The sequence below is a fragment of the Chaetodon trifascialis genome, chromosome 2 (assembly GCF_039877785.1).
Source record: "Chaetodon trifascialis isolate fChaTrf1 chromosome 2, fChaTrf1.hap1, whole genome shotgun sequence".
In the NCBI taxonomy this organism is placed as follows: Eukaryota; Metazoa; Chordata; class Actinopteri; order Chaetodontiformes; family Chaetodontidae; genus Chaetodon; species Chaetodon trifascialis.
The window spans coordinates 20,429,371-20,453,028 of record NC_092057.1 but is presented as its reverse complement, the minus strand read 5'-3'; the positions used below and the strand labels follow the sequence as shown (position 1 = coordinate 20,453,028).

Genomic DNA, 23,658 nt, shown 5'->3' with positions numbered 1-23,658 from the left:
CCTCATACTGATATATTGCCAGGTCAGGCTGAGTGAATCTCTACTGTCAACAGATGAGGGAGTGGTCAGTAAAAGAGCAAAGGAAGCAATTATGGCATCTATCCTCGTCCCACCTCAGGAGGATAAAGCAGCCATTGTAGAACAGGGATCAGGACTTCCTCAGGCCATGTAGTCTTCACTGAGAGACCACAGCCTGACAGGGGCCAAGACAGAGGCCGAGATGAGCTGAGGCCTGTCACAGGAGAACAAATCAGTGTTCTTTTATTGTTTTTATACACTGCTTCTTTGAAGAATAAAAGACAGCATATAACTATTTGAGTTTTCTCTCCTCTGAGACGGCGGCTTTACTAGATATGCACTGTCTGCCAAGTAATCCTCTAATAACATGGTATCATTTTACTGCAGCCAATAATAGTACCTATCTGACAGTATCTATTTAAAATATGACGGTTTGTGGTTCAGATATGCCTTTATCTGAAGACTTGATGTGCTCCTTCCTGCTTTTGGTGGCCGCCATTGATAATGTGAGATGATAACGTGAGTTTTCTTGTTCAGTCTGACCCCCTTGTTTTCCAATTTAACAAAGAGAGGAAAAAACAAATGCAAACAGGTTCATGGGTAACAGGTGATAGTATCATGATTGAGTATGAAAGGGGCATCCTGGTAAGGCTCAGTCGTTCACAAGCAAGGATGTAGAGAGGTTCACCACTTTGTGAACACATAATCGGATAAAAGATATTACTACATGTGCTTCACTTTGTAAAAGAAAACATGCTGTCAGTAAACACAGGTCGTTTGCAAATGACTGCATTCTGTTTTCATTTACGTGTTGCACCAACTTTGTTGGAATTAGGGTTGTATGTAAATTACGTTTCGAGTGGACGGTCAGGCCACTGCATGCGAAAAGCCCGGGATTTGAATGTCGATACATTTTAGATTTTCTGGTATTTTTCCACTGAAAGTGATGCTAAGCCACTTTTAGAGTAAGATAAAATAGTAATCACAGCTCATGTAAGGGCACAATGAAAGTGTGTATGTCCACTGGTATACATGTGCATGTGTGGAATGACAACAAAGAACATTTACATGTGATACAACCACTTCATGTGAGTAGAAGTCCTTGACACAGACATTCATATCTGTCTATTCATATCTAACCTCTTCTGTTTTTTTTATTTTATGTGCATTATGGTATTTTCTTTATGTCATGTCAAGTATTAGCTTCATCTCCAAATCCTGTTTCTGAGATGAAAAACTGGGCTGGATTATTATTATTATTATGAAGTTTACTGCATGCTCTGCAGCAGCTCAGCATGGCTCCGATTCCACGGGGGCTCCCATTAAAATGAGTGTATATCCTCATTTGGCCAGTTACATTTGTATTTTTCTCTTTGTTTCAGCCTCCTTCCAGACTAAAAGAGAGTAATAAGAGCTTTTCCAAACCATCCTCTAGATCCTCTTTGCTTGACTGACTTGGCACTGGACAGTGAAAACTGCACTGAAGCTGCCATCATGCCCCAGCACAGGCTCTTGTCCACTGTCTCTGTGGTGTGACTGCGCTGTGAGCACAATCAGTGAGGAGACTGACTGAAAGGCACAGTGAATAATCCACTGAAGGCTTTTTACCGACTGAAATTGATTTTAATTTTGCTCTCTTGCGCTTACACAATCAAAACTGCATCCACACGAGCCAATATTTCATCTCACTTTTTATTTGACAACAACTGCTGCTGGACAGATGAACATGTCCCTGGTGTCTGGAGCTCAGAGTGCACTGCTGTCTGTATCACTTCTTAATGTCCCCTATTTTATGTGCATAAAGGCAGCAAGTGTGTCTGAAAGCACAAATAACAGGCACTCATTCACTGCTCTGAAAAACATGTTTATGTATGTCCAATTTTATGTCCTATTCACAGGAAAACGTTACAGCTGTTGAGCCCAGTTTGATACAAAGATGAGACCCAGGTGAGAAACTGAGCTGAAAGAAATCAGTTTGCAGCAGCCTGTGGGAAAGATATTTGAGGGGAAAACAGTAAGCAGCTCTGGGTGTTAAATATCCATGTGACAATGAACGGTTGTGAAGACTTTTCTCCTCTTTACGCACCGTTTGGAGTTGAAGGGGCAACCTGAGCCTTTGGTTCGCCTGGACGTTTCATTGAGGGGAAAAAAATTTAAACTTTATGGGTGGGGCTTGGTGGGAGGAAAGAGAGGGAATAGAGAGGGAAAACAGGGTGGTGTGTGTGCTGTGAATTCAAAGCTGGGTGGGTCTACACTGTTTCACATTCCCAAATAACTCCCGGGCCGTGCGTTAAAGCGCTTTCAGGTAACGTTTCTCCACGTTGTTTCCGTTTCGTAAAGTTGGAGTTGACGCTGTGAGACGCGCTGGTTGTGTTTTTTGTGTGTAGAACACAGGAAAGTAAACTTGAGCTCAGTACAGATTTTCATCAAACCTTTGAAGGATTGTACGGATTTGAGTGTGAGCGCAAGAAAAAAAAAAAAAAAAAAAGACGCGCGACTCCAAACTGTGTAGATGAACATAGAGCTGCTCAGTCAGCAGAGTTTGTTTTTTGGAATGTGACTTATAAGTGTGCTTATTGTTATTTGACCTCGCGCTCTATTCAAAGTTGTTGAGTGGAGTTCGGGCCTGTGTGTAACGGAGCAGCACCCATTTGGGAATGTCCAAACATCGTCTCAACAAATGCGCCTTTCTTGTCGACGGAAACAGTCCAAAGCCGTGAAAAAAGGAGTCTTTAAGCAACCGGAGGAGTGTTTCTGGACGCTACAGATGGACGGGAACCTATCTGTGCCGTCAAATGAGAGAAAATACGCTTTAAAAGTTTTAAGATGTGGTTTTGTGAGCAGCGAGGTGTATCCATTTGACAGCAGACGTGTGTGTGATGCAGAGATGTGTGTGTGTGTGTGTGTGTGTGTGTGTGTGTGTGTGTGTGTGTGTGTGAGAGAGAGAGAGAGAGACTGGAGGGGCGAGTTTGGGCTTGCATGCAGCGGATCTCCTTTCCTCTGTCAGTTTCTTTCGTTCTGTTGGAGACAGTATTTATTTGGGACAGCTGTGCGTGTGTGTGTGAATTGATGCGTCCTCCTGTACAAGCCTGGGTTACATAAGTCCGTGTGTGGAAAATAAATAACGGTGTCCCTCCTTCCTCCATTCCCCTGTTATCAGTTTTCAGAAGGCCACGATGTTGATGCTGGCTGGAATCGTTGTTCTGCACATTACCACCGTCATCCTGCTGCTGGTGGCCACCATTGATAATGTAAGTGGATATTATTTTAGGTGTTTTCTCATTTGACACACGCCTCTGCTCAGGGGAGGAACAGAAAGGCTTCACTGTATGTGAGTTCATGAATGCCAACCAAAAGCGCCTACAGGGTTTTTCAGAGCAAATACAAACAAATCAAACAATATGTATTCCTCTCCGGCCAGCAGATGTGTCCCTAAACTACTTGGAAATACCCCAGATTCACATTTCTAAAGATAATTTATGTTTGTGGCATCTGAATAACTGCTATTATTACATAATATGAGGAAAATGACACCGAATGGGTCCGTCAACTGGTCATGCACATGTGTGGGATGACAAGTGAAATGTTTGTATTATGAAGTAAATCTGTAAAAACCTTTACTTTTCTTTCCATGTGATGCAACCTGTGTGTGTGTGTGTGTGTGTGTGTGTGTGTGTGTGTGTGTGTGTGTGTGTGTGTGTGTGTGTGTGTGTGTGTGTGTGTGGTGACATTCTTCATGTTCATTCTTCTTTTGTTGTGTGTCTTCAGGCCTGGTGGATCAGTGATACGGTGTCAACTGACTTGTGGGGCAGGTGGGAGTTGTCGAAGTCAGTCTGGCATTACACCAACCTGAAGAACTACCCAGAGGGTAAAACTCAATGGATGTTTGAATCAATGAGACTGGTCACTGAGAGCTGTTACTTTTGTCAAAAAAAGCTCCAATGTCGTCTTGATTTGACTGGAAGTTGTTTGAAAGAAACAGGATGCAGATCAGAGGATTTTATCCGGTCAGGAATTATCATAAATGATCAAAAATCAAGATCGTATGCTGCTGAACTGTTGGTACAACATGCTCATAAGTTATCAGTAGTCATGGTGTGAATGTTAACAGTATTAACGAAGCAGTTGTGATGCAGATTGCTTTGTGTCTGTGTTGATATTGACCCTTCACTGACTGTGTGTGTGTTTTTCGTCCTGCTGTTGCAGAATATCTCCAGACGGTTCAGGCCACCTCAGTGCTGGCCTGTGTTTTTGCTATTCTGGCTTTGTTTGTGTTTGTGGCTCAACTGTTCACCCTGCCCAAAGGCCAGAGGTTCACCTTCACTGGCATTTTACAGCTAATCGCCTGTAAGTAACCTGGAGTCAAAAGTCTGGCCTGCAGCTGTGAGAAATATTGATTTATTTGCTTTCTGTGTCTGGCTGAGATGTGTACGCTCCTCTGGAGGATGTGTGCAAAATGCTCAGTGTTTTCAGACTTGCATTTCTGTGTAACTAAAGTATTTCATTACACATGTTAAAATGTATTCATTCTCTTGGAGGAGATGGAAGAGCAGAGCAAACATAGAGGCTGAGCTGGGTCCCTCACAATGTTGACAGCGTCTCTGGACGTCTGCTCCCTTCCCCTTACGTGAGATATGAAACAAAATCCGTCCAAGCAGAGCTCAGCCTCCGCATGTACAGCGTGTCTGCATGATAGCGTTAAAACAAGCATGGACGCAGTTACAGAAGGACAATGATTTTCAATCATGTGTGAACCAGGTTCAAGAGTCTGCAGGTTTTCAGTTTAGCTGGTTCGACCTGTTAATTTGTTCAATCTCATGACTGAGAATCACTGCAGCAGATCTTTGTCTTTAGATGTGTTCAGTCATACATCAGAGGCTGGGCCACAAGAGTTTTTGTCATTTTTGCTTGAAAATCAATCGATTATCAGAATTGTTGCAGACTATTTTCTGTCCACAAACCAATCAATCAATCAATCAATCAATCAATCAATCAATCAATCAATCAATCAATCAATCAATCAATCAATCAATCAATTTTCAGCTCAGTTATTGGTCTCTAACATGGGCAGAACATTGTGATAACTATTAGATGTTTTATTAGTACTTCCTTTATTTAAATAAATTACTACAATATCTCTCTGTAACAAAACAATTAAAAACAGATGGTCATTTTTGGATCAACTCTGGCTCTGCTACTATGCAGTTCATTAAAAAAAACATAATTAAGTACAAATAATAGGATTTTAACATGTATTGTCATGAGTTTCTATGATTGGAAAATTAGTGAGGTGGAACTGTCTCGTTTCGTTGTGATTGCAGTGGAACCGTCAGCTACGCTGTCCTTCACAAGCCTAATCTTATGATAGGAAAAATAATTACTTCTTAATTGCCTCGTCTGGGTGTATGTGACAGTATTCCCCTTCCCTGTCCTGCAGGCCTGTGCATAATGATAGCAGCCTCCATCTACACAGCCGAGCTTCACAGCGGCGAGACAGACGGAGGATTCGGACACTCCTTTGTCCTGGCCTGGATCTCTTTCGTCCTCACCTTCGCCTTAGCCATCACCTACCTCATCCTGCGGAAGAAGAGCGAGTGAGAGGAGAAGAGGAACGAGGGCAGGCCTGGGATCATATTCCCGGTTTGAATTTGGGAAATTAAATAGGATTTGTTTCAAAATTTGGCTAAAAAAACCCAAAAAACTGAAGACTGTTGATCTAAATCTAAAGCTAAGAAAATGGGAGAATAATGTTTGCTTGCTAACAAGAGCCATTTGTTTATATTTTGAGTGCTTACATTACATGCAGGGCTGGACTGAAGAGGCAGAATGGGCTGCTTAATGATGGTTGTGATGAGGAGGTGCATCCCCTACAAGCGCTTCTTTCATAGCAGTGTAATCATACAGTTATTAATAAATCAATTATTTCCATTGTTAAAAAGCTAGTAACACATAGGTTTCCATACCTGTTAGTTGTAAAGGAATAGTACTTGCTTTCTTGCTAAGAGTAAGATGAAATGATCAACGACAGTCTTGCATTTGTTAAGTATCGACAGAGTTAGCTTAGTTTAGCATAAAGACCAGAAACAGCTTGCCTGTCTCTGTCCACAGTTTTTGTTTTTTTTTTAAATACATGAAATCATACATCCACCTGCACCTTTAAAGCTCACAAATGATCAAAAATGACAAATTATAGTTTTACAGGGGAGCATCTGCATGGTTTAAGCCAATGATTAATTAGTGAGCTTTAGAGGTGCTGGTTGGTGGATTTTCTCAGCTTTTTGACAGAGCCATGCTAGCTGAAGACTCCCCACCCCAATTCCCTGTAGCTTAATGTTGACCATACAGAAATGAGTCGTACCCATCTTCTCGTCTAACTCTGCAAGAAAGAGAATTATTTCCCAAAATGTCAAAGTATTCCTTTAAGAATTGATCAAAGTTGACCATGTGAGAGGAGGAAAGAGCAAGCTGAAGCCCTTCCTAAATGTAGTAGTTCAAAATACTAGTACTTATCATCCTGTATCATCACGTCGTGAGGCTGACAGTTACTACTGCAGGTGGCGAGTTGAGGAGTGGAAAAAATGCCGCATCTGTGAAGACACGGCATGTCAGCGAAACTACAGCATTCCTGTTGCAGTACTTGAACAATCAGGAGAGGGAAGCCTTAATTTACAGTACAAGTAGTTTTAATCATGTATCATTATTTTACAACTGAAGTATCGTGTATCCTTTTTTTAATCTGTGTACATTGTAACCATTTTATTTTTGTAACATTTTGTATTGAGTGTTTTTTTTTTAACCTTGTTTGATTTTGTGTCTGTAGTTGGCTGCTATCATATGAAATGTACATGCAATTTGTACAAGTGAACATAAGTGAACCAGGGATGGAGGACAATGGTGTTTCATTTCACCATATTTCATAATAACTATGCAATAGAAGGTTTTGTTTGTAATTACATTGGAATTTAAGCCATATCATTTATTAATAAAAGAATTATTAAGCTCATGTTTCATCTGTTAAACTGCTGTAAATGCAACAAAAAACAAAACAGTCACTATTACACATCAGGATAATAAAGGACAACACTCAGCACGAGAACATGTTACTGGATTTTCACTGCTTTCTAAATCTGTGACTTTGCTTAAGAAGGGCAAAGTTTTCTATTGCATGCAACTTACAACACTGAGGTTTTGAAAACAGCACTTCTTCAGGTCTTACAACAGACCCAGTCAGAAACAGGAATGTTCCATTATATAAAGTATCGTTCCCAGAGGAAGTGAGTAAAAACTGGACCGCGCTAGATGCCTTGTCCAGACGGTGTGATGCGCTCTTGTACCACCAGGTGGAGAAGATGATTCTGCTCAGCATTCAGAAATGGCCTGAAGTAGGAAGGAAAACACAAACATATTATCAATATGGAAAATTAAGATCGAGAAGCAATAAAAATGCTGCTCAATGCCCATCACAAGGTGGAAATGATTATTTTTGAATGCTCACCATAGCTCGGTCTGAAGAGCCTTGAGGGACTCTGTGTCTTTCTCCTGGCACGCCATCTGCAAAACAGATTTGCTGTTACACGCTACACAAATAAAACCACAACTGCAGACTCAGATGACCTTGACAAGTTCTGAGAGTCTCGTCAATGTTTGTGCTCCCTTATGAATCAAGCCTGTTGGACCACAACAAGTGGTTTTACAGAATCTTTCAGACATGAATAAATGACAATCAAAAACTGTAAATATTGATTGCTTCATGCTGAGATGCAGGTAAAATTCTGCAAACCAAAAAAAACAAATCATTCCACTGGTAAAGGAAGACACACTGAAGCACATTTATCACTGTCACATGAAGGCCATTAGGACTGTGATTTTTCCTGTATGAGGCAGGAAGGATCAGGAAATCCTGTGAACTGTACAAGTATGTGGATGATGAAACTCACCACTACTGACTGCAAGAGCAGGAAAACATTCTCAGGCAGGAAGGTCACTGAAGGAGAGGACAAGAAGCATGTTTACACCACTTCAAACAAATGCCATGATACAATTTCGGCATTCCCAGTGAAAAGAGATTGTATATAATTCATGTGCTTTCTTGCTCTAATAATAGTTCAGGTGCAGTCACCTTGGCTGTGAGGGTCAAAAGACTCCCATGCATATCTCTCGAGGGTCTGAGCGTGTTCTGGTAAGAGCTTCTGTGGTGGCGGCTGCACAGGAACACAGAAAGGTTGGACCGGTAAACCAGTCAGTAACGTACAGATGTAGGATAAATAATATTTATTGTGATAAAATATCAATGCTTTGGCATTGGTAATGTGTGGATGTGGCTCCTGCTTTTAATGCTTAAGATTTAACTGTTAAGCCTTTTGGCAGTTCACCCTTTGGCCTTTGATGGCTGTTCGACACTGAAGTGCTGGTAGATGTTCGTATTTCTGTGTATCTGTGATAAAAAATACTTTGCACGGTGTACACAATGTTTTATCACAACTATTTATAAAACCCTGTAGAAAATACAGCTTTTCATAAGAGCAGTAAAAAACAGAAGTTGTTGGTTTTATATTTTCTGGGAAAAACGATTTTCTTGTGTTAAGGGTATATTTTCCACTTCAGTTACACAGATATCATGATATTTTTCTTGCAGAATGTTGTCTTTAGATATAGATCAATATGCTTACCTCAAGCAGCATCAGCAGAAGTACTCTGGAGATCTCACATTTTGCCACAATGTCCAGAAACGCACCTTTTTCAGGACAATGAAGGAAGAGAGTTTTCCAGTCAGGGTAATCACATAAGCTATTACATTAGAGCAGAAAACCAACCCTGCCTTACAGCTTTTGATCTGAACATTAAAAAATGTGAAAATATTCCTATCCCTTCACTTTTTTATGTTTGACACATCACATTCAGCCTCACATATAAGATTATTTTAAGCAGCTAGATGAATGTAGAGCCTCACCAACAGGGGTGCTGGTGCCTGGTAGCTGCAGTCCTCTCTCCAGGCACATCAGCTGCATCTCTGTGAACACCGACAGAGCACCGTCATAGTCTCCTGCAAAAAAAAAAAAAAGAGATATGCAAGCTCAAACTGCAGAAAACTCATATTGTATACTCATATGTAAAATCATATTCACACATAAAACATGCATATAAAATGTAAAAGGACAGACTGAACTCACGGGTGAGAATTTTACACGTGGCCATTTCGCCCATTGACAGTAGAGCTTCAATTGGTGTCTGTGTCTGCAACTCTGCAGCCCTCTGGTAATGAACAATAGCCTCTCCTGGTCTGTTCATCTCCTATTGAAACCAGAGGACTTCAGATTATCATGTCATTTGAATTACTGTAATATCAACAGTAATTCAAAAATATATCAAAGTATATCAGTATATCAAAAAAGATCATTTATCTTTTGGTTCAGAGCTTCAAGCTGTCTCCTGAAGTTTTACCTTGAGCGCATTGCCAAGTTCTAGACACAGGCTGGCTGCCATCACAGGCTGGTTCATCTCAATGTACACCTGAAACCCATTTGTACATCAGCCTTATCTTTCTGTCTCTATAGAAATGTGGAAACAATACAGATAATGTACTGCATAATCTAGTTTGACAACTCTTAACCTGTTAATACACAGAAACTGCCTACAGGACAGAAATATTGCAAAAACTTTCATCAAATGTATTAGTTTCCTTTCCCAGATATTTCCAGAGCTGTTGCTTCGTGCACCAAAAATGTCATCAAAAACCGGGACTCAGGGTGTACCTTGATGGCAAAACTGTAGCAGTTGAGAGCAGCCTGAAGGTGCTCATCAAAGCCTGGGGCCTGCAGCGCCCTGTTCTCCTTCTCAGATGAGAGAAAGAGGCGGGCAGCATCAGTTAACGCCAGAGCCTCTCCGGGAGCGTTAAATAGAGTCTGCTCACACCTGCAGTCAAGACATTCAGGACTTGTAACAAAAACAGATGCACCATCAACAGTAAACATGTCATCACCATGAATGATACAGACTCACTCTAGGATAATTGCCACCACCTGTTTCCCTGTAGCAACCAGTTACTAAATCTATTCATTTTAACATGTAGCACTCTCTGTAGACAAGTCACTGTTTATTCAGTTCAAGCAACAATCCCAAAACTTTGGAACGAACATGATATCATGTGCTTGACACATGAGTAGAGATTTGACAGATTATGTAATTGATGTACAGACATTTCTTTTGATTTTAATTGCCATAATTATGAATATTCCACATCCTGGCAGGGGGATATAAATCTTGCAAGCTGTCAAAATCTTCTGTGGTGTCTGACATATGAATGTCATGAATGTCACATACAGGTCACATCTTTCAGCCAAAGAATAATTACTTTTATTTACTCACCAAATGACACTTTCATGTGGTAATAGCACAATGTATAATTCCTACAGTTTTTTGCAGCACGTCATCACCAATAAGGCTTTCGTGCAAAGTTTCACCATGTGCTCAGTGCAAGTCTACATCTTTTCAATCCATTGTTTATGGTGAGGCTGTTGTAAAATCTATTAAAGCCCTAAAGTGTGATTAATTGCATAAATAAATGTGCACTCACCGAGCCATGGCCAGGTTACAGAAGGCAGCATACTGCAGGCAGTCCTGCTGCTTCAGCTCTTTGGCTAACTGACCTGAAATACCGGTGAAAACAGGAAAATCAATGTGAGGCAAACTGTGAAGAAACCCTTTGACGACATATAAGCCTCCATAACAGTGTTTAACAGTGTAGAGGTATCAGGCACTTACCAAACTGCTCACTCGCCTCCGCTACATTGGGCTTCCGGAGAAAACGTCTGCGACAAGGAAACACAAGCCTTTCACATTTCTTAAATATCACAATTAGCAAATTAGCAAGCTTCAGTTAGCTAACGGCTACAGTACTTAACAGAGGAATGAATGTGCATCGTTAGTTTTAGCAACTGTAGTAGCTAACATTACCGCTAGCTGTTGAATAAGGCAACCACACGCCAGTTAACTACTGCTTTTCATGTAAACAATTAAATTCCATCAACTTAATCTTGGCATTACAAACTACAGTACATGCACACAAAGGTTAAATAATGTCAAGCGACACTGCCAGTAATGCCAATGACAGGCTAACAGTGAGCATAACCTAGCTTATTTGCGCTAGCTGTAGAATTTATCTGTAGCATCATTGCCAAGTAACGTTGCGCTAACCCTGATATTCAGTCCTCTTTCTATTTGCTCTAGTGTACCTCAAAGCCTTACTTTTTCAGTTTATTTGACACCGCACGGTATCTCGCCAGAAAATCGCCCTCAGCAGCCATGACAAATGCAGGAAAACATAACAAGCCAAACCAGGAAGTCCGAACGACAGGCGCGCTGGCATTGGCTCGTAGAATCGAGAACTCACACTTTCATTGGTCATCGTACGTAAAAGGGTGGTGCTTATCGGTCCAGAAAATGTCCAAATAGCTGTTACAGGAACGGAGGAATTAAGCAAAAGGCAGGACAGGTTGCAGGGACGGATTAAGTTTTTCCTATTATCGGTAACAGATGGGGAAAATAATCACGTAGATTTACTCCAGTACTTCACTATTCTGTGTGTCTGTGTTGTTGTTGTTTTTAAATATGTTTACTCTAACACATTTGTTTGACAGCCATAGGGTTAGTAGTCATTTTGCAGCTTCACAGTTTAAAAACCTCTAATGCACCGTTATACAGTAAATAGAATAGTTAAAATTAGCCCCACTGCAAGCAGTGACAATATCAAAATGATGGTTACTTGTCAGTGCATCCATAATAATACTCCAACAGTATCATACAGTAGAGTGCCACTTTTCCCGCAGAGTTAATACATTTGCTGATAATAACTTTGTATTTTTACATTGCTAACAGGTGACAAAGACAGCAAAACAAACTGAGATCATCTCAGTTACTAAATATCACACAATCTGTGGAATCAAGTTTATTTATGATTCAAAAATTCTCATAGACAGACTCAAATATGTCTTCATGCTGAGGTTGTGTGGCTTCCGGCATCTGTGGAGGAAGCAGAAGACAAGTCACTGCATGTTTCACTGTTTTCCATCACAGAGGATGTCACAAAGCATCTGTTCTTCCCACTGACCACATTTTGGGTTTTCTTTTTCTTGGGTTTAGCTTTGCTTTGGTCTGGCTCTGTGTTGGCAGCTGAACGGTCCAGTACATCATAAATGGACCTGGGCCGAGGCTCCAGACTCTGAGAAAATAGCTCTCATCAGTTTTCAAGAAATGCAACAATGAACATATGAATGGAGGGAAAATGAAGGACAAATGTTAATGTTAGGTGGTATGATTTAATTCAGGTGAAATGTGTCTATGTAGTGATGAACAGAAAAGTGCTCACAGCATAGAAAGACGTGGCCCGAGCTGTTATTACATCCACGTTGTCTTCCTCCGTGTCTCTCTCTTTCCTTTCTTCTCTGTTCTGCTGTCGTTTTTGGCTGGTGTTGCCACATTCAGCGCTGCAGTCTTTCTAAAAAAAATGAAAAACCCAAACTAGACTAAGACGCATGAGGATTTTCAATCATCTTACTTATAAAGGAAAGGTTTGATTTGGGTTTTATGGTTGTTAATCTTGGCTTCTCTGTTTTTCAGAAGAAGCATGATGAAAGCAAGGTAAAAGAAAACTAGTGTTGGCTATTTGCAGCAAATCCAACTGAGGGCACTTTCAAAGATGCTTATTGCATTAGAAAAGAGTGAAAAGTGAAATCTGTGCAGGATTCTTCCTGAAAATGTCTTTGATTAAATGTTCTTTTTTGTAATGTAGCATGGATTCAGTTATCTGAAGTTATTCTAAGAAAAACAGCTCTGAGATGACCTACTGCTTGACAGAGACATGATTTGGAAGTGCAAGTAATGACTATTTTCCTTCATTTCTCAACTGATTACTTGGAAAACCAGTGAAAGATGCCCATCACATGTTCTTAAATCCTCAGGTGACATCTTGAAGGTGCTTGTTTTGTCCAGACAATAGTCTAAACTCCCAAGATATTCAATTTACTCTCAAATATGGCAAGAAAATGCTGCAAATCATTAAGTTTATAAGATGGAACCATGTTTAGCACTTTTGCTTTAAATTCGTTTAGTTGCTGATCAATTTTGTGTTGATCTAATAATCGATTAAGCATGATGGGACTGATCTACACCACTGCTTGTCAGCTTCATGTCCCTCATGACACCACAGTTCAAGTGTGTGCCAAATCAATATTCTTATGCTGCAACACTCAGTGTCTTAACATCTACTACCTTATGAGCAGGGCACATCTTACCCAATATCCTCTGAAGACATATACTGAGCCGGCCACACTGAAAACCAGCAGCACTCCTGTGAGGATGGCAACTATGATGCATTCGGTGTAATCCCACACCTCCTTGTAGCCATCATCTGGAAAACACAAACCATTCAGTGTCAGTCTGTGCCAGGAATGCTGGTCATGGCTGGATGGCAGAGGCTAGCTGATAAATTCCTCATCCAGTAATCCACTAGATAAAAATATTTCAGATCAGTGTACTTTTTGCATATTTTGGGCTAAAGCGAATACATTGTCAGCATTAGTATCAGGTCAGTGCTGGCTTTTTAGATATACAGTGATTCCCGCTCTGCAGATCAGGATCCTTCAAGGGGTCCCACAAAAAATCTGAAAGGCCACAAAGTTATTACAGAGATATGAAACAAAGTATTTCTCTAATGCACAATTATGTTTATGTCTGACTTTTCTTATTAGTTTAGTGTTTCCTGTTACATGTACAATTTTTCACTTTTTGTCAAACATCCTTCAAATGACACAGTGAACTACTCAAAACTTAAGTCCACTCAAACGTTGAAGACTTATGGGAAATGAACAAATTACACAATACTGCCTCCGTGGGCACGAGTTAGTTAGCAAAGATTGAGTAAATAAGGGACTGACAACATCTTATGTGACTTTGTGCTAAGCAGAACTTTGTTTTTGCCTGTATCTTTGGACAAGAGACGTAAAAAAGACTGATCCCAGAAACTAATATTCATATACCATAAACTGTCTGAAACACGGATGTAGTCTCTGTGAAGCTCAGCAACAGTGGCTTCGGCTGTCGCCATCTTGGCAGTGCCTGACTCCCAGCTAATCCAAAAATGAGCAAAGAGGTGGAGTGTGGATGGAGCTGAGGTGGGCTGACTGAAGCCTGGTTGCTAAACCCTAATGGCTAGCTGTCACTCAAAGCAGCCATATAAAAATTCACCCTGAACAGTTGTCACGAACAAGGAAATTAGCTGTATCTATGGGGATTGACCAGCTTTTAGACCCAGCCTCAATTGGCCCTCTGAGGAACTGCAGTTTTCAGTCCCAGGGACTAAACTCCCTGTCCTGTCACAGCATCACTCTGTTTTGTTTTCAACAATTATATCTTGTTCAAGCATATCACTCAATCAGTCATTAGCAGCACCTGAGCCATGAAAACTGTTCACATGTCAGCTAACACATGGACCTGCCACTTGGAGAAAAAAACTAAAGAAATGTCAATAACACCATAATAGCTGGTTATATTAACTTAATAAAATCTATGTTTGTTGCAGTTTAACTGAGTGAAGTGAGATACAAAGGAAGGTATCTTGCTTTTCTCGTTTAATACGAAGCAACAAATTTAGCAAATTTAGCTATTAATGGAAAGTTTTTTGGTTCTTCACATTCTGCTGATGTTGTGTGAATGTAACAGCTTCAAGGCAAAATCCTCCTCAGTTGAACTAAATTAACCCCCCCTTTTTTTTCTCTTGCTGCCAGTCAGCCTCACATGATCTCGCATCCCATGCAATCTCACAGTCCTTTGCAACAGAAATCTAACAGGAGTGTACTTTGGTACACTTTGCATCCAGTGGGTCTTCACTGTACAGCAGTAAAAAAGTTGAGGTTTTACTTGCTTTATTTTGCTTTTGCTTTTCGAGGTTTTACTGTCCTCAACATCCTTTCCAGTTTCATCCTTCATTCATATCTTCTTCTTTCTCGTACTCACCTCTCACTCGTAGAAACCAGTACACCTCGGCTGTTTTATATCGGCAGGAGTATTCTCCTGAACTCCTCAGGTTTTTCAATTCCAGTCTCTGTTTGAAGCTATCTGGCTGGCCCCCCGTTGCAGGGATGTCACAGTTATATATCTGCGTGTTGGAAGGATCGGAGCACGTCAGGCTGTCGCTGCTTTGGTTTGCGGGCATCTTCAACTCGCATTCAATGTTGAGGTCATTGCCTGCGAAGGCCACAAAGACTGTGCTTTCCAGGTCTATTTCTGTGAGGGGACATAACATGAAGATTTATATTAGAGCTGAAATCATTAGTTGGTTAAACTGCAACAATATTGATAACCAATCAGTCATTAACATCAGTTGATAAGCAAAAAAGTAAACTAAATCTTTTATGGTTTTAGACTGATGGCCGGACTAAACAAGCAATTTAAACACCTCATCTCGGGTTTTGGGAAACTGTGACACATATTTGACTGTTTTTTGCACATTCATAGATAAAATGAAAACAAAAAACAATATATTTTTAATTAAAACAAACCTTACTGTTGATTCGACATATCTAAGCAAAATTTGGCTGCAAACAATCTAAAAGTTACATTAGTGATCCTCCCACTGCAGTGACAGTCAAGCATAGTTTGGATGGCTTACTTGGTGTTTCCACTCCAGAGCACACAGAAGGGAAAAAGACAAATATCCAGGTAGACATAAGAGAAAGCTGCCAGAGTCGTTGAGCGTCCATATTCAGATTTTTAGGGGTTTTGAGAGCTGCTTCTTCACTGAGGTTGTTCCTCATGTCTCTTAGTGTTTCCCAGTTCTGTTGGTACATTAACTGCAGTGCTGGATTTCCTGTTTCTAGCACTTCCTCAAAATGTTAGTTTTTTGTTTTACTGGACACTGACTTGAGGGACCAGAGCACTTATGAAAAGAGTATTCCCAACTCTGTTTGATAGGTGAATTTTAACACTGAAGCCTGAAAGCAAGGATACATCCACAAGTAGGATAAAAACTGTGAAGTCAGCCCCTCACTTGCTTTGTGCTGTGTTAAGAGGGAGTATTCCTGGTTGCATTACTCTCTTACGTCAGCCTCTACATGTGAAGTGAAGTGCAATGTTGGCTTTCCTCCACAGTGAGACAGTGTGGGAGAAACAAAAGTGTGAGCCTCGAGTGCTCACCTCGTCATGTGGTTTTTAAAAGACAGAAAGACTCAAGCAGGCAGGCAGGGAGAACATGTGTGTGTGTGTGTGTGTGTGTGTGTGTGTGTGTGTGTGTGTGTGTGTGTGTGTGTGTGTGTGTGTCTATGTATTACTGATGTTGTGGGGACATAAATCTGTTTACACAGTCAAATTATGGGGACTCGTCTCACTCGTGGGGACAAAATGCAGGTCCCTATAATGTAAATTATGAAATTTTAGAGTAGAGCTTGGGTTAAAGTTAGGTTAAGTCTCCAGGAAAGGAATTTAAGTCTATGTCATGTCCCCAAAAGTGATGAGAGAGAGAGAGAGAGAGAGAGAGAGAGAGAGAGAGAGAGAGAGAGAGAGAGAGAGAGAGAGAGAGGCTGGAATTCAGCTGAAGGTGACAAACTGCCTGTAGTTAATGTGAACCAGCTGTAAATGCTAGTGGCTTCTTCGCAGCAGTTACTCTGTTGGATCGCTCTCTGAGGCTGCCAGGAGAGATGTACAGATGTTGAAGTGCAGTTAGTATTATTTAACCCCATCTGTCTGTCTGTCTGTCTGTTTTTCTTCCACCCCTTTAAGCCTCCTTCAACCTCTACACTTGACTTTTCACCGTTTTCTTTCTGGCTGTATTGATGGCCAACTGTGACCTCACCTCAGCCGCAGCATGAAAACAGACTGAGAGAAGACTGGAATAACATCTGGATGCCAGTCAATAAAGAAATAATTCATTCCATTTCATATCCCGTCTCCTACGCTCCGTATCTTCCCTCTTTCCCGGGGAGTTAAATATGTTGTGCAAATCCTTCACTCTACAAAACCATTGGTAGATTAGCAGATTGATCTTTTTGAACAGATTGGCTGTAAAGACTTGTTGTATGCTGCAAATGGAGCAGAGAAAACATGTTATTTGCTTGAAAATATTATGAATTAAATATCCCCTGACTTTATAAATCTCCAGTGGTAGAAAGTAAGCAAAAGTACTGTACCACAGCTCTGAGCATCACTCGAGTTTCTCTCTCTACTTTATACTTCAACTTGATTACATTACAGAGTGTAATATTGTACTTTTTTAGCTCTTTATTCCTGGTTACTTTTCAGAAAACAGAATCATATACAAAACACATGATCAGTTCATAGAACACAATGCATTGATACAGATTTAACTACCCCAAAGTGTATAAAGGTAAATAAAAGAGTCACCTTAACCTGCTACAATATCAAAGTTTATGATTATTCATGTTTTGTCTGAACAACAGTTCAAAACCCCCCAAATATTCAGTTCACTGTCTTGGAAGATACAACCTAGAAGCATCAATTATGTGGCTTTTTTTTTAATCTAAAACTTGATTTAAACAATTATCTTATTATTAAAATAATTGTAGATAAATATTCTGTCAATCAACCAATTGTATTTCCACATAACTTACTTGTTCATGCCTCAACAATAATGATCAAAATAACATAATAACATAACACTAACAGGAACCACTGAGCATATTGACTATGTTTACTTGTGATACTGTAATAAATGTTGTTGCCAATACTTTTTTTTACTGAAGTAAAATCCAGGACTTTTACTTGTACTGGAGAATTTTTATAATGTACTGTAATGCTACTTTTACTAATTAAATGATCTGAATACTTCTTTCACCACTGGGAAGTACTTAAAGTATTAAAAGTGCTTAAAAGCGCCTTTCAGAGTGTAGGTGCTGTATATAATTATATTCTCCTTTTATGTTACTAATTCAAGCAGCGTTTTATTGCCTCACAGTTGAAAGTTCAATCTGTAAAACTGCATCATGTTTTCTTCCTCTTATTATTATTATTTTCTTATTTCTTTCCTAAACACGGTAAACAAAGAGTAAATACTCTGCGCTGCTCTCGTTCACATCTAAAAGAACATATCTTTCTGCATTCTTTTACTTGGCAGAATTCTAAAAAAAAATACAGCTGTGAGGTGCGTTGAGGCTCTGAGCTCCTTTTCAGAGGGTAAAGGGCAGATAGTGGGAAGCAGAGACAGATGAGAAAAGGTCCATAACTCAAGTTTTGAGCAGATCACAGTACTTTTGAAACTGGATCCTGTGGCAGGGTGACATTATAGCCTCAGGCACATATACCTGTCTGTTCCATAAAGAGGTAAAGAGGACAACACATCTGGCAGCAGCTGGATGTCACAACGAGTGTGTGTGTGTGTGTGTGTGTGTGTGTGTGTGTGTGTGTGTGTGTGTGTGTGTGTGTGTGTGTGTGTGTGTATGTGTGTGATAGAGAGAGGGAGAGAGAGAGAGAGAGAGAGAGAGAGAGAGAGAGAGAGAGAAGTTGCGTTGGGGTGTAAAGATTAAAGTTTTTTAGAGTGGACCTACTACATAATTGCCTTGCAGCCGCAAGGCGAGGGTGGAGAGAGCATCAGAGAGAGTAAGAGAGAGAGAGGGAGAGCAGGGGTGGGGGTCGGGGGGGTGGGGTAGGGTAGAGGAATATGGAGAGAAGAACGGGGCAGTGACAGAGCTCAGAGGCGAGAGAAGCAGACGCATTCAAACTACAGACCGGAGAAGGACTTCCTGCATAGCATCATCATCATCATCATTTCGAGTCGTGAGTATCTGCTCATTTGCTCATTTTTCCCAAACGCTCTCCAGCCTGTGACACTTCTACCAGGGCTCTGTTAGCTTGCAAAGTTAACCATGTTTTTATTTCAGTGCAAACACACGCCACAGTCATCAGAGTGAAGGCACAGGTTTTTGGTTTGTGGCTTCAGTGTTGTTGATTCCCTTGGCCAGATGTGAAACAAGCTGCTTTAGATTATTACACAGCTAATTTTCACTGCACCTCTGATCGGCCTCCAAATTCATATTCCCTGAAAACATTTGCAATACCTCAACAATGAGTCATCGGCTTATTATTGTCCAGTATGATTCACAGGCTTTGTCATAGGGATATAATCCTGCTCTTTTTTTCTTCTGTTGTCGTCGCCTGCTTTCACCTCCTCTCTTGTTTACACTCAAATTGGAGTCATGGGATTAGAGAAAAAAAAAGATTTAAAACTTCCTATGTTTTCTGTAGTTTGGACTGCGGCCATTCTCTTCACATAAAAGACACAAATCACTGACAAAAGTGATAAAAAGCTGCTTTCAGGCCTGCAGTCAAAGTAGTTGAATTCTTTTTAATCCAGCCCCTCATAAAGTGTAGCAGTAGCTGTAATCACATTGATTTATGAGTTGAAAGACTTGAAGGCATCTCATTGTCTGTGCAGGGACACAGTGACTAAATGCATTTAGTTACTTTCCACTCTGCAATCACATTACTTAAAGTACAGACCGTAGTGGAAGAAGGTTTTTAATGTGCAATGTTCTGAGCATCAAGCTTGATAACAAATCTAAAAAGAACAGAAGGATTATTAAGAAATTTCTGTATTTCGTGTTGTTGCTGATTAATCATTAACATTAAGAATGTTATGAACAGCTCTTTAGCTCCATTCTAACAATGCATCATATTTTATAAACTGATCATACGTTTTCTATGTCTTCTAACTGGAATGTTGAGTAAATGTAGGGAAGCAAAAGTATAAAGTAAAAATACTGAAGAAAAGTTGAAGTATATCAAACTTGCTCTTAACTATCTCACTCAAATGTATTTAGGAGCTTTCCAGCACTGGGTCCAGCTGTGTGTGCACATCTGCATGCTGCTGTGCTTCAGCTCAGATGGAAGCTGTAGTTTTTGGGGCTGGTGCACATGAAGCACACGTGAAGTCTGTGTTTCATCACTTCTTTAATGTTTTTCTTCTGTTTGGAATGAAGAAAACAAGAAAGAACAAAGAAAGAAAAAAACATGTCAAAAAGTTTATCTGCTCACTTTCAACACTTTTTCTCTTTTTTTTAAGGGGGAGTATCTGTCTGTTGTCATGGCCCCTCCCTCTCTGTTGATGGTGCTGATGGTGGTTGCCATGGCAACAGGGGCCCGTTCAGCCAGCGAGGAGAATGAGCTGGATTATGGGTACTGGAACTACAGAGAGGGAGGTAAATCACAAGCCTCTGTTTGATCTCAAGCGTGTTAGAGATACGACGGCCTGTAAATCACTGAGTGACAAAAAGCGTTTGAAGTTGTGAATTCTGAAGATAATTTACGGGTGAACTGAATGAAATGCAGCCATTTAAGAAACTCTGCAGACACGAGATAACTCGGCGCTCAGAATGATTAGAACACATGTGCCAATCCTAGTGGCCAATAATATTCAGGATTCATTCAGGCTGTTTGCCCTCAGTCGAAGTCTGATGGTGTTTTGCTTTCAGCTGATAGTGTGAATGTGGCCTCCGTGCGCAGTGTGACCAGAGTTTTAGACGCATGGGGAAAACGCATCTTCAATGAGATCAAGACGTACCTGCACTCTCAGCCCAGCACCCTGCTGCCTGACTACTCCAGGTAACACCACAATATATATGAACACATGTTGGCTGAGCAGCATAAGCTGGGTTTATTCTGCCTCATTACATCTTCAAAGACATTTTATTGGGACTTTTACATAAGTAGCTCCTTTTCAAACATTTATTACAACTGTTTCTGCCACAAGTCTCATTGAAATCTGTCCATAAGTATCACACTTGCTTGCTGCTCATGAGCAGCTAAGCACGTGGTGATGGAGGCACAGGTGAAGCAAGGTGGTGGTGGTGGTGGAGGATTGGAGGCTTGAAGCAGCTGGAGGCAAGAGGCTGGGCGGCATGGTGGCAGAGGCACTGGGGCTGGAGATCGGTGCTGGTGACCTCACTGACCTCACCTCTCTCCAAAAAAGGAAAAAGACACTGATGAGACGCTTGGGACAAACACTGGACAAACAAACACTGGTAACACTGGTAACTGGCCAACAATACCACTGAGCAGCAGAATCAATCTGGTGACAAGTCTTCAGCTGTCCACAGTCTTTATTTTGTGCAGATTGTGATGAGTCCCAGCTGTGTAGGAGCCAGCTCCCAGACACCTGGAGAACCACGCCCAGCCTCTGCCAAAAAAAAGGACAGGAAATGAAGCCCACATCTCTCCACAGCACACAATAAGCCAGAGTTCTTCAAACCACCACAACCTGAAGCTACTGAGGACACAGAGGTCATGTTCCTGCTATTTCAATTTGAGTTCAGTTCAAACAGGCCACTTGATTGAGCCCCGTGAGGCAATTTGAGACAAACATCAGGCAAACAATTCATTTGCATAAAATGCCATGACCTGAGGAAGAGTATACAATCTACAATTACACACGATGCGCTGTTAAAGGCTGATTCTGACTATTTTTTCACTTTTATTTGATTTTATTTTTGGACTTGATATATTTGAAATTTAGCTGTAAATAAAGGGATTTTGTATTTTTGTTCCTGGCAGCTTGGAGAAATGTTTGTAACAGCCTTTGGCTCAGATAACTTTTACATAACAGCTGGAGCTGGAGCCGGATGTTATAATGTCTTTGTTCAGGTCTTGCCTTGTTCTGTCCTCCATCAGTATTCTTATAAACGTGTGTTGTCGTGTGAAGCTGACCTTCCACCGCTCGTCCTGCAGGGTGCGCCCTCTGTCCGAGTCCGTCAACGACCTGTTCAGAGAGGTGTCCCTACTGCGCATGCGCATCACCGAGCTCTCTCATCGCCTAGCAACGCTGGAGCCGTTCCTCCGTCACTACGGCTACAGGGAGGAGGGAGAGACGGCGGGAGGGGGAGGCCGAGCTCTGGCCCCTCAGAGCCTGAGAGGAGAGATGGCAAGCCTGGCCCGGTACAGCCCAAGGACCACGGGGAGAGCGGGGCCGCCGGGGGGGAGCAGGGTGGTGAGGAGGAGACGGGTGAGAGTCTTCCAGAACGGGGAGGTGAAGCTGGCTCAGAGGGCGAGACGCGCCGATGGAGGGAAGTGAAGTTTGTGACACACAGAGAGGTTCTGCTAGTATTACATAATGTAAGAAGTCCATTTCAAAGTGTATAGATTTCATGTTTGTAAAGTGACTCTATGGCACTATAAGCAGCGTAGACACTGCCTGTTCTGTGAGACCAGGAGTGATGATCAGGGTTTGTATTAGACAATAACTCATATCCAATAAACTGTGATTATCACGAAATCACTGTCCTGCTCTTGATGTCAGACTGAGTTTAAAGTTAGAAAACACACACCCCTCCTTCTTTAACACTATAAATGTCTATTAAATGACTTTTTAAATCACTTTCTTGACTCATTTCAACACTTCTGCAACATCCTTAAAATTATTTTCTAGCTTTATGTTATTAAATATGGAGACGCCAAGTGTTATTAATAAATAACCCACATAACTGGCTTTACCCTGTTTGTCATGATTGGCAGGTGAAGACTTAGTGATGAAAAGTGGCTTTTTTGAAACTAAATTGAAAAAGTGAAATCCATTCATCTCTGCTAGTGTGAGAAGAAGCAGGATAAGAATCGATTTTCAAAATTGTACCGAGCAGTTATTTATTGTCTTATTTATTTAGTTAACAGTGAACATTTTGCATCTCCATATTCAAACAGTACCAGCTACTCAGCCTGTCAAAACAGTTGTATTGTCAGGGGGTTAAAAAAAAAACCCTCAGATGATATCATCAAGGTTATTGGATCCAGTGTTTTTGCAATCTTGAATCAGGATATCCCAGCGTCTGCTGCTTCTTGTAAAAATCTGGTCTCATGTGAGTCCTTCATGTAGGTGCCTTGCTAACTGGTGCAGTACTACTTAAAAAAAAGAAGAAAAAATATAACAAAGGGAGAAAAAAAGGTATATTCATGAAAAAAGCCTTTGTGATTTCACCAGAAGACAAGAGAGAAAATTAATTCCCAATACTTCATTTACTTTAAATTTACATTTGTTTTTTCAGTAGCATTGATCAACACTTTGTTCCTTTACCTTTTGCCTTAAACTCCAGTAGTAAATAGACGGGAGGGTCTGTGAGAAACCAAGTCCATTCTCCTGTTTACCTGTGCACCACGTCCTGAACTACATGCAGTATCCGGAGGATGCCACTGTTGCCACCGGGTGTCAGTACTTGCCTGCTGTGATAATCAGAAATGACCCAATCACTGATTCACAGAGGCTTGATCTTTTGTTTTTGCTCAGCTGAAGTCAGGAGTGGTCCTCGTGAGCCCAGCAGGGGGTGCCTATTATCTGCTAACATTATTATACTGTTTGCTTGCGTGATCGCGTGCGTGCGCGTGCTCATGTGGGCGCAGGCGTCCAAACTTTATGCCTTCATTAAAACTTTGCCAAGTGTTTCTGCAGCAACCGGTTTCTCTCCGCTTCTCCACTAGAGCTCCACCCGTCATCCACACCACGTAGGCTACTGCAGTGTGCCATCGTTTTACACCTGCATCTGCACACTCGCTGCTTGTCATGTGCTCTTTTGTCTCCCTGTGATTCCCCTGCATGTGTTTCAACCCTCCTTTTTTCATCATACTGTAATCTGTACATCAACCACCCCTCCTCCT

The 23,658-nt window shown here is 41.1% G+C and overlaps 4 protein-coding genes across 4 annotated transcripts; 2 read left to right on the top strand and 2 right to left on the bottom strand.

Moving 5' to 3' along the window:
* The first annotated feature begins 2,215 nt into the window (after positions 1–2,215).
* On the top strand, positions 2,216–6,721 carry emp1 (epithelial membrane protein 1). The gene is made up of 5 exons (XM_070986032.1): positions 2,216–2,323; positions 3,179–3,269; positions 3,787–3,886; positions 4,225–4,365; positions 5,456–6,721. The coding sequence occupies exons 2-5, from the start codon at positions 3,195–3,197 to the stop codon at positions 5,614–5,616; spliced, it is 477 nt and encodes a 158-aa protein (XP_070842133.1). The 5' UTR covers positions 2,216–2,323; positions 3,179–3,194; the 3' UTR covers positions 5,617–6,721.
* On the bottom strand, positions 6,687–11,372 carry f8a (coagulation factor VIII associated). The gene is made up of 12 exons (XM_070986018.1): positions 11,263–11,372; positions 10,780–10,826; positions 10,592–10,664; positions 9,771–9,930; positions 9,460–9,528; positions 9,189–9,309; positions 8,969–9,061; positions 8,688–8,752; positions 8,138–8,219; positions 7,956–8,002; positions 7,514–7,569; positions 6,687–7,395 (listed from the first exon to the last, which is right to left on the bottom strand). Exons 1-12 carry the CDS (start codon positions 11,319–11,321, stop codon positions 7,314–7,316), a joined length of 954 nt encoding a protein of 317 aa, XP_070842119.1. The 5' UTR covers positions 11,322–11,372; the 3' UTR covers positions 6,687–7,313.
* A 526-nt stretch (positions 11,373–11,898) lies between these two features.
* On the bottom strand, positions 11,899–15,855 carry nfam1 (NFAT activating protein with ITAM motif 1). The gene is made up of 6 exons (XM_070987140.1): positions 15,683–15,855; positions 15,028–15,297; positions 13,308–13,423; positions 12,383–12,511; positions 12,125–12,235; positions 11,899–12,036 (listed from the first exon to the last, which is right to left on the bottom strand). The coding sequence occupies exons 1-6, from the start codon at positions 15,825–15,827 to the stop codon at positions 11,974–11,976; spliced, it is 834 nt and encodes a 277-aa protein (XP_070843241.1). The 5' UTR covers positions 15,828–15,855; the 3' UTR covers positions 11,899–11,973.
* A 2,876-nt stretch (positions 15,856–18,731) lies between these two features.
* Positions 18,732–22,298, top strand: LOC139348245 (uncharacterized). The gene is made up of 4 exons (XM_070988214.1): positions 18,732–18,798; positions 20,084–20,219; positions 20,493–20,622; positions 21,745–22,298. The coding sequence occupies exons 2-4, from the start codon at positions 20,105–20,107 to the stop codon at positions 22,085–22,087; spliced, it is 588 nt and encodes a 195-aa protein (XP_070844315.1). The 5' UTR covers positions 18,732–18,798; positions 20,084–20,104; the 3' UTR covers positions 22,088–22,298.
* The last annotated feature ends 1,360 nt before the right edge of the window (positions 22,299–23,658 follow it).

Bases quoted from the DNA above. Each gene is read 5' to 3' on its own strand.
- emp1 (XM_070986032.1), top strand. From the start codon at position 3,195: ATGTTGATGCTGGCTGGAATCGTTGTTCTGCACATTACCACCGTCATC. The intron at 3,270-3,786 runs GTAAGTGGATAT...GTGTGTCTTCAG, and splicing joins TGGTGGCCACCATTGATAAT to GCCTGGTGGATCAGTGATAC. The intron at 4,366-5,455 runs GTAAGTAACCTG...CCTGTCCTGCAG, and splicing joins CATTTTACAGCTAATCGCCT to GCCTGTGCATAATGATAGCA.
- f8a (XM_070986018.1), bottom strand. From the start codon at position 11,321: ATGGCTGCTGAGGGCGATTTTCTGGCGAGATACCGTGCGGTGTCAAAT. The intron at 10,665-10,779 runs GTAAGTGCCTGA...CCGGTATTTCAG, and splicing joins GGAGGCGAGTGAGCAGTTTG to GTCAGTTAGCCAAAGAGCTG. The intron at 8,753-8,968 runs GTGAGGCTCTAC...GTCCTGAAAAAG, and splicing joins AGGCACCAGCACCCCTGTTG to GTGCGTTTCTGGACATTGTG.
- nfam1 (XM_070987140.1), bottom strand. From the start codon at position 15,827: ATGAGGAACAACCTCAGTGAAGAAGCAGCTCTCAAAACCCCTAAAAAT. The intron at 13,424-15,027 runs GTGAGTACGAGA...TGTGTTTTCCAG, and splicing joins CTGGTTTCTACGAGTGAGAG to ATGATGGCTACAAGGAGGTG. The intron at 12,512-13,307 runs GTAAGATGTGCC...CATTTTTTTTAG, and splicing joins ATGTCTTCAGAGGATATTGG to AAAGACTGCAGCGCTGAATG.
- LOC139348245 (XM_070988214.1), top strand. From the start codon at position 20,105: ATGGCCCCTCCCTCTCTGTTGATGGTGCTGATGGTGGTTGCCATGGCA. The intron at 20,220-20,492 runs GTAAATCACAAG...TTTTGCTTTCAG, and splicing joins CTGGAACTACAGAGAGGGAG to CTGATAGTGTGAATGTGGCC. The intron at 20,623-21,744 runs GTAACACCACAA...CTCGTCCTGCAG, and splicing joins CTGCTGCCTGACTACTCCAG to GGTGCGCCCTCTGTCCGAGT.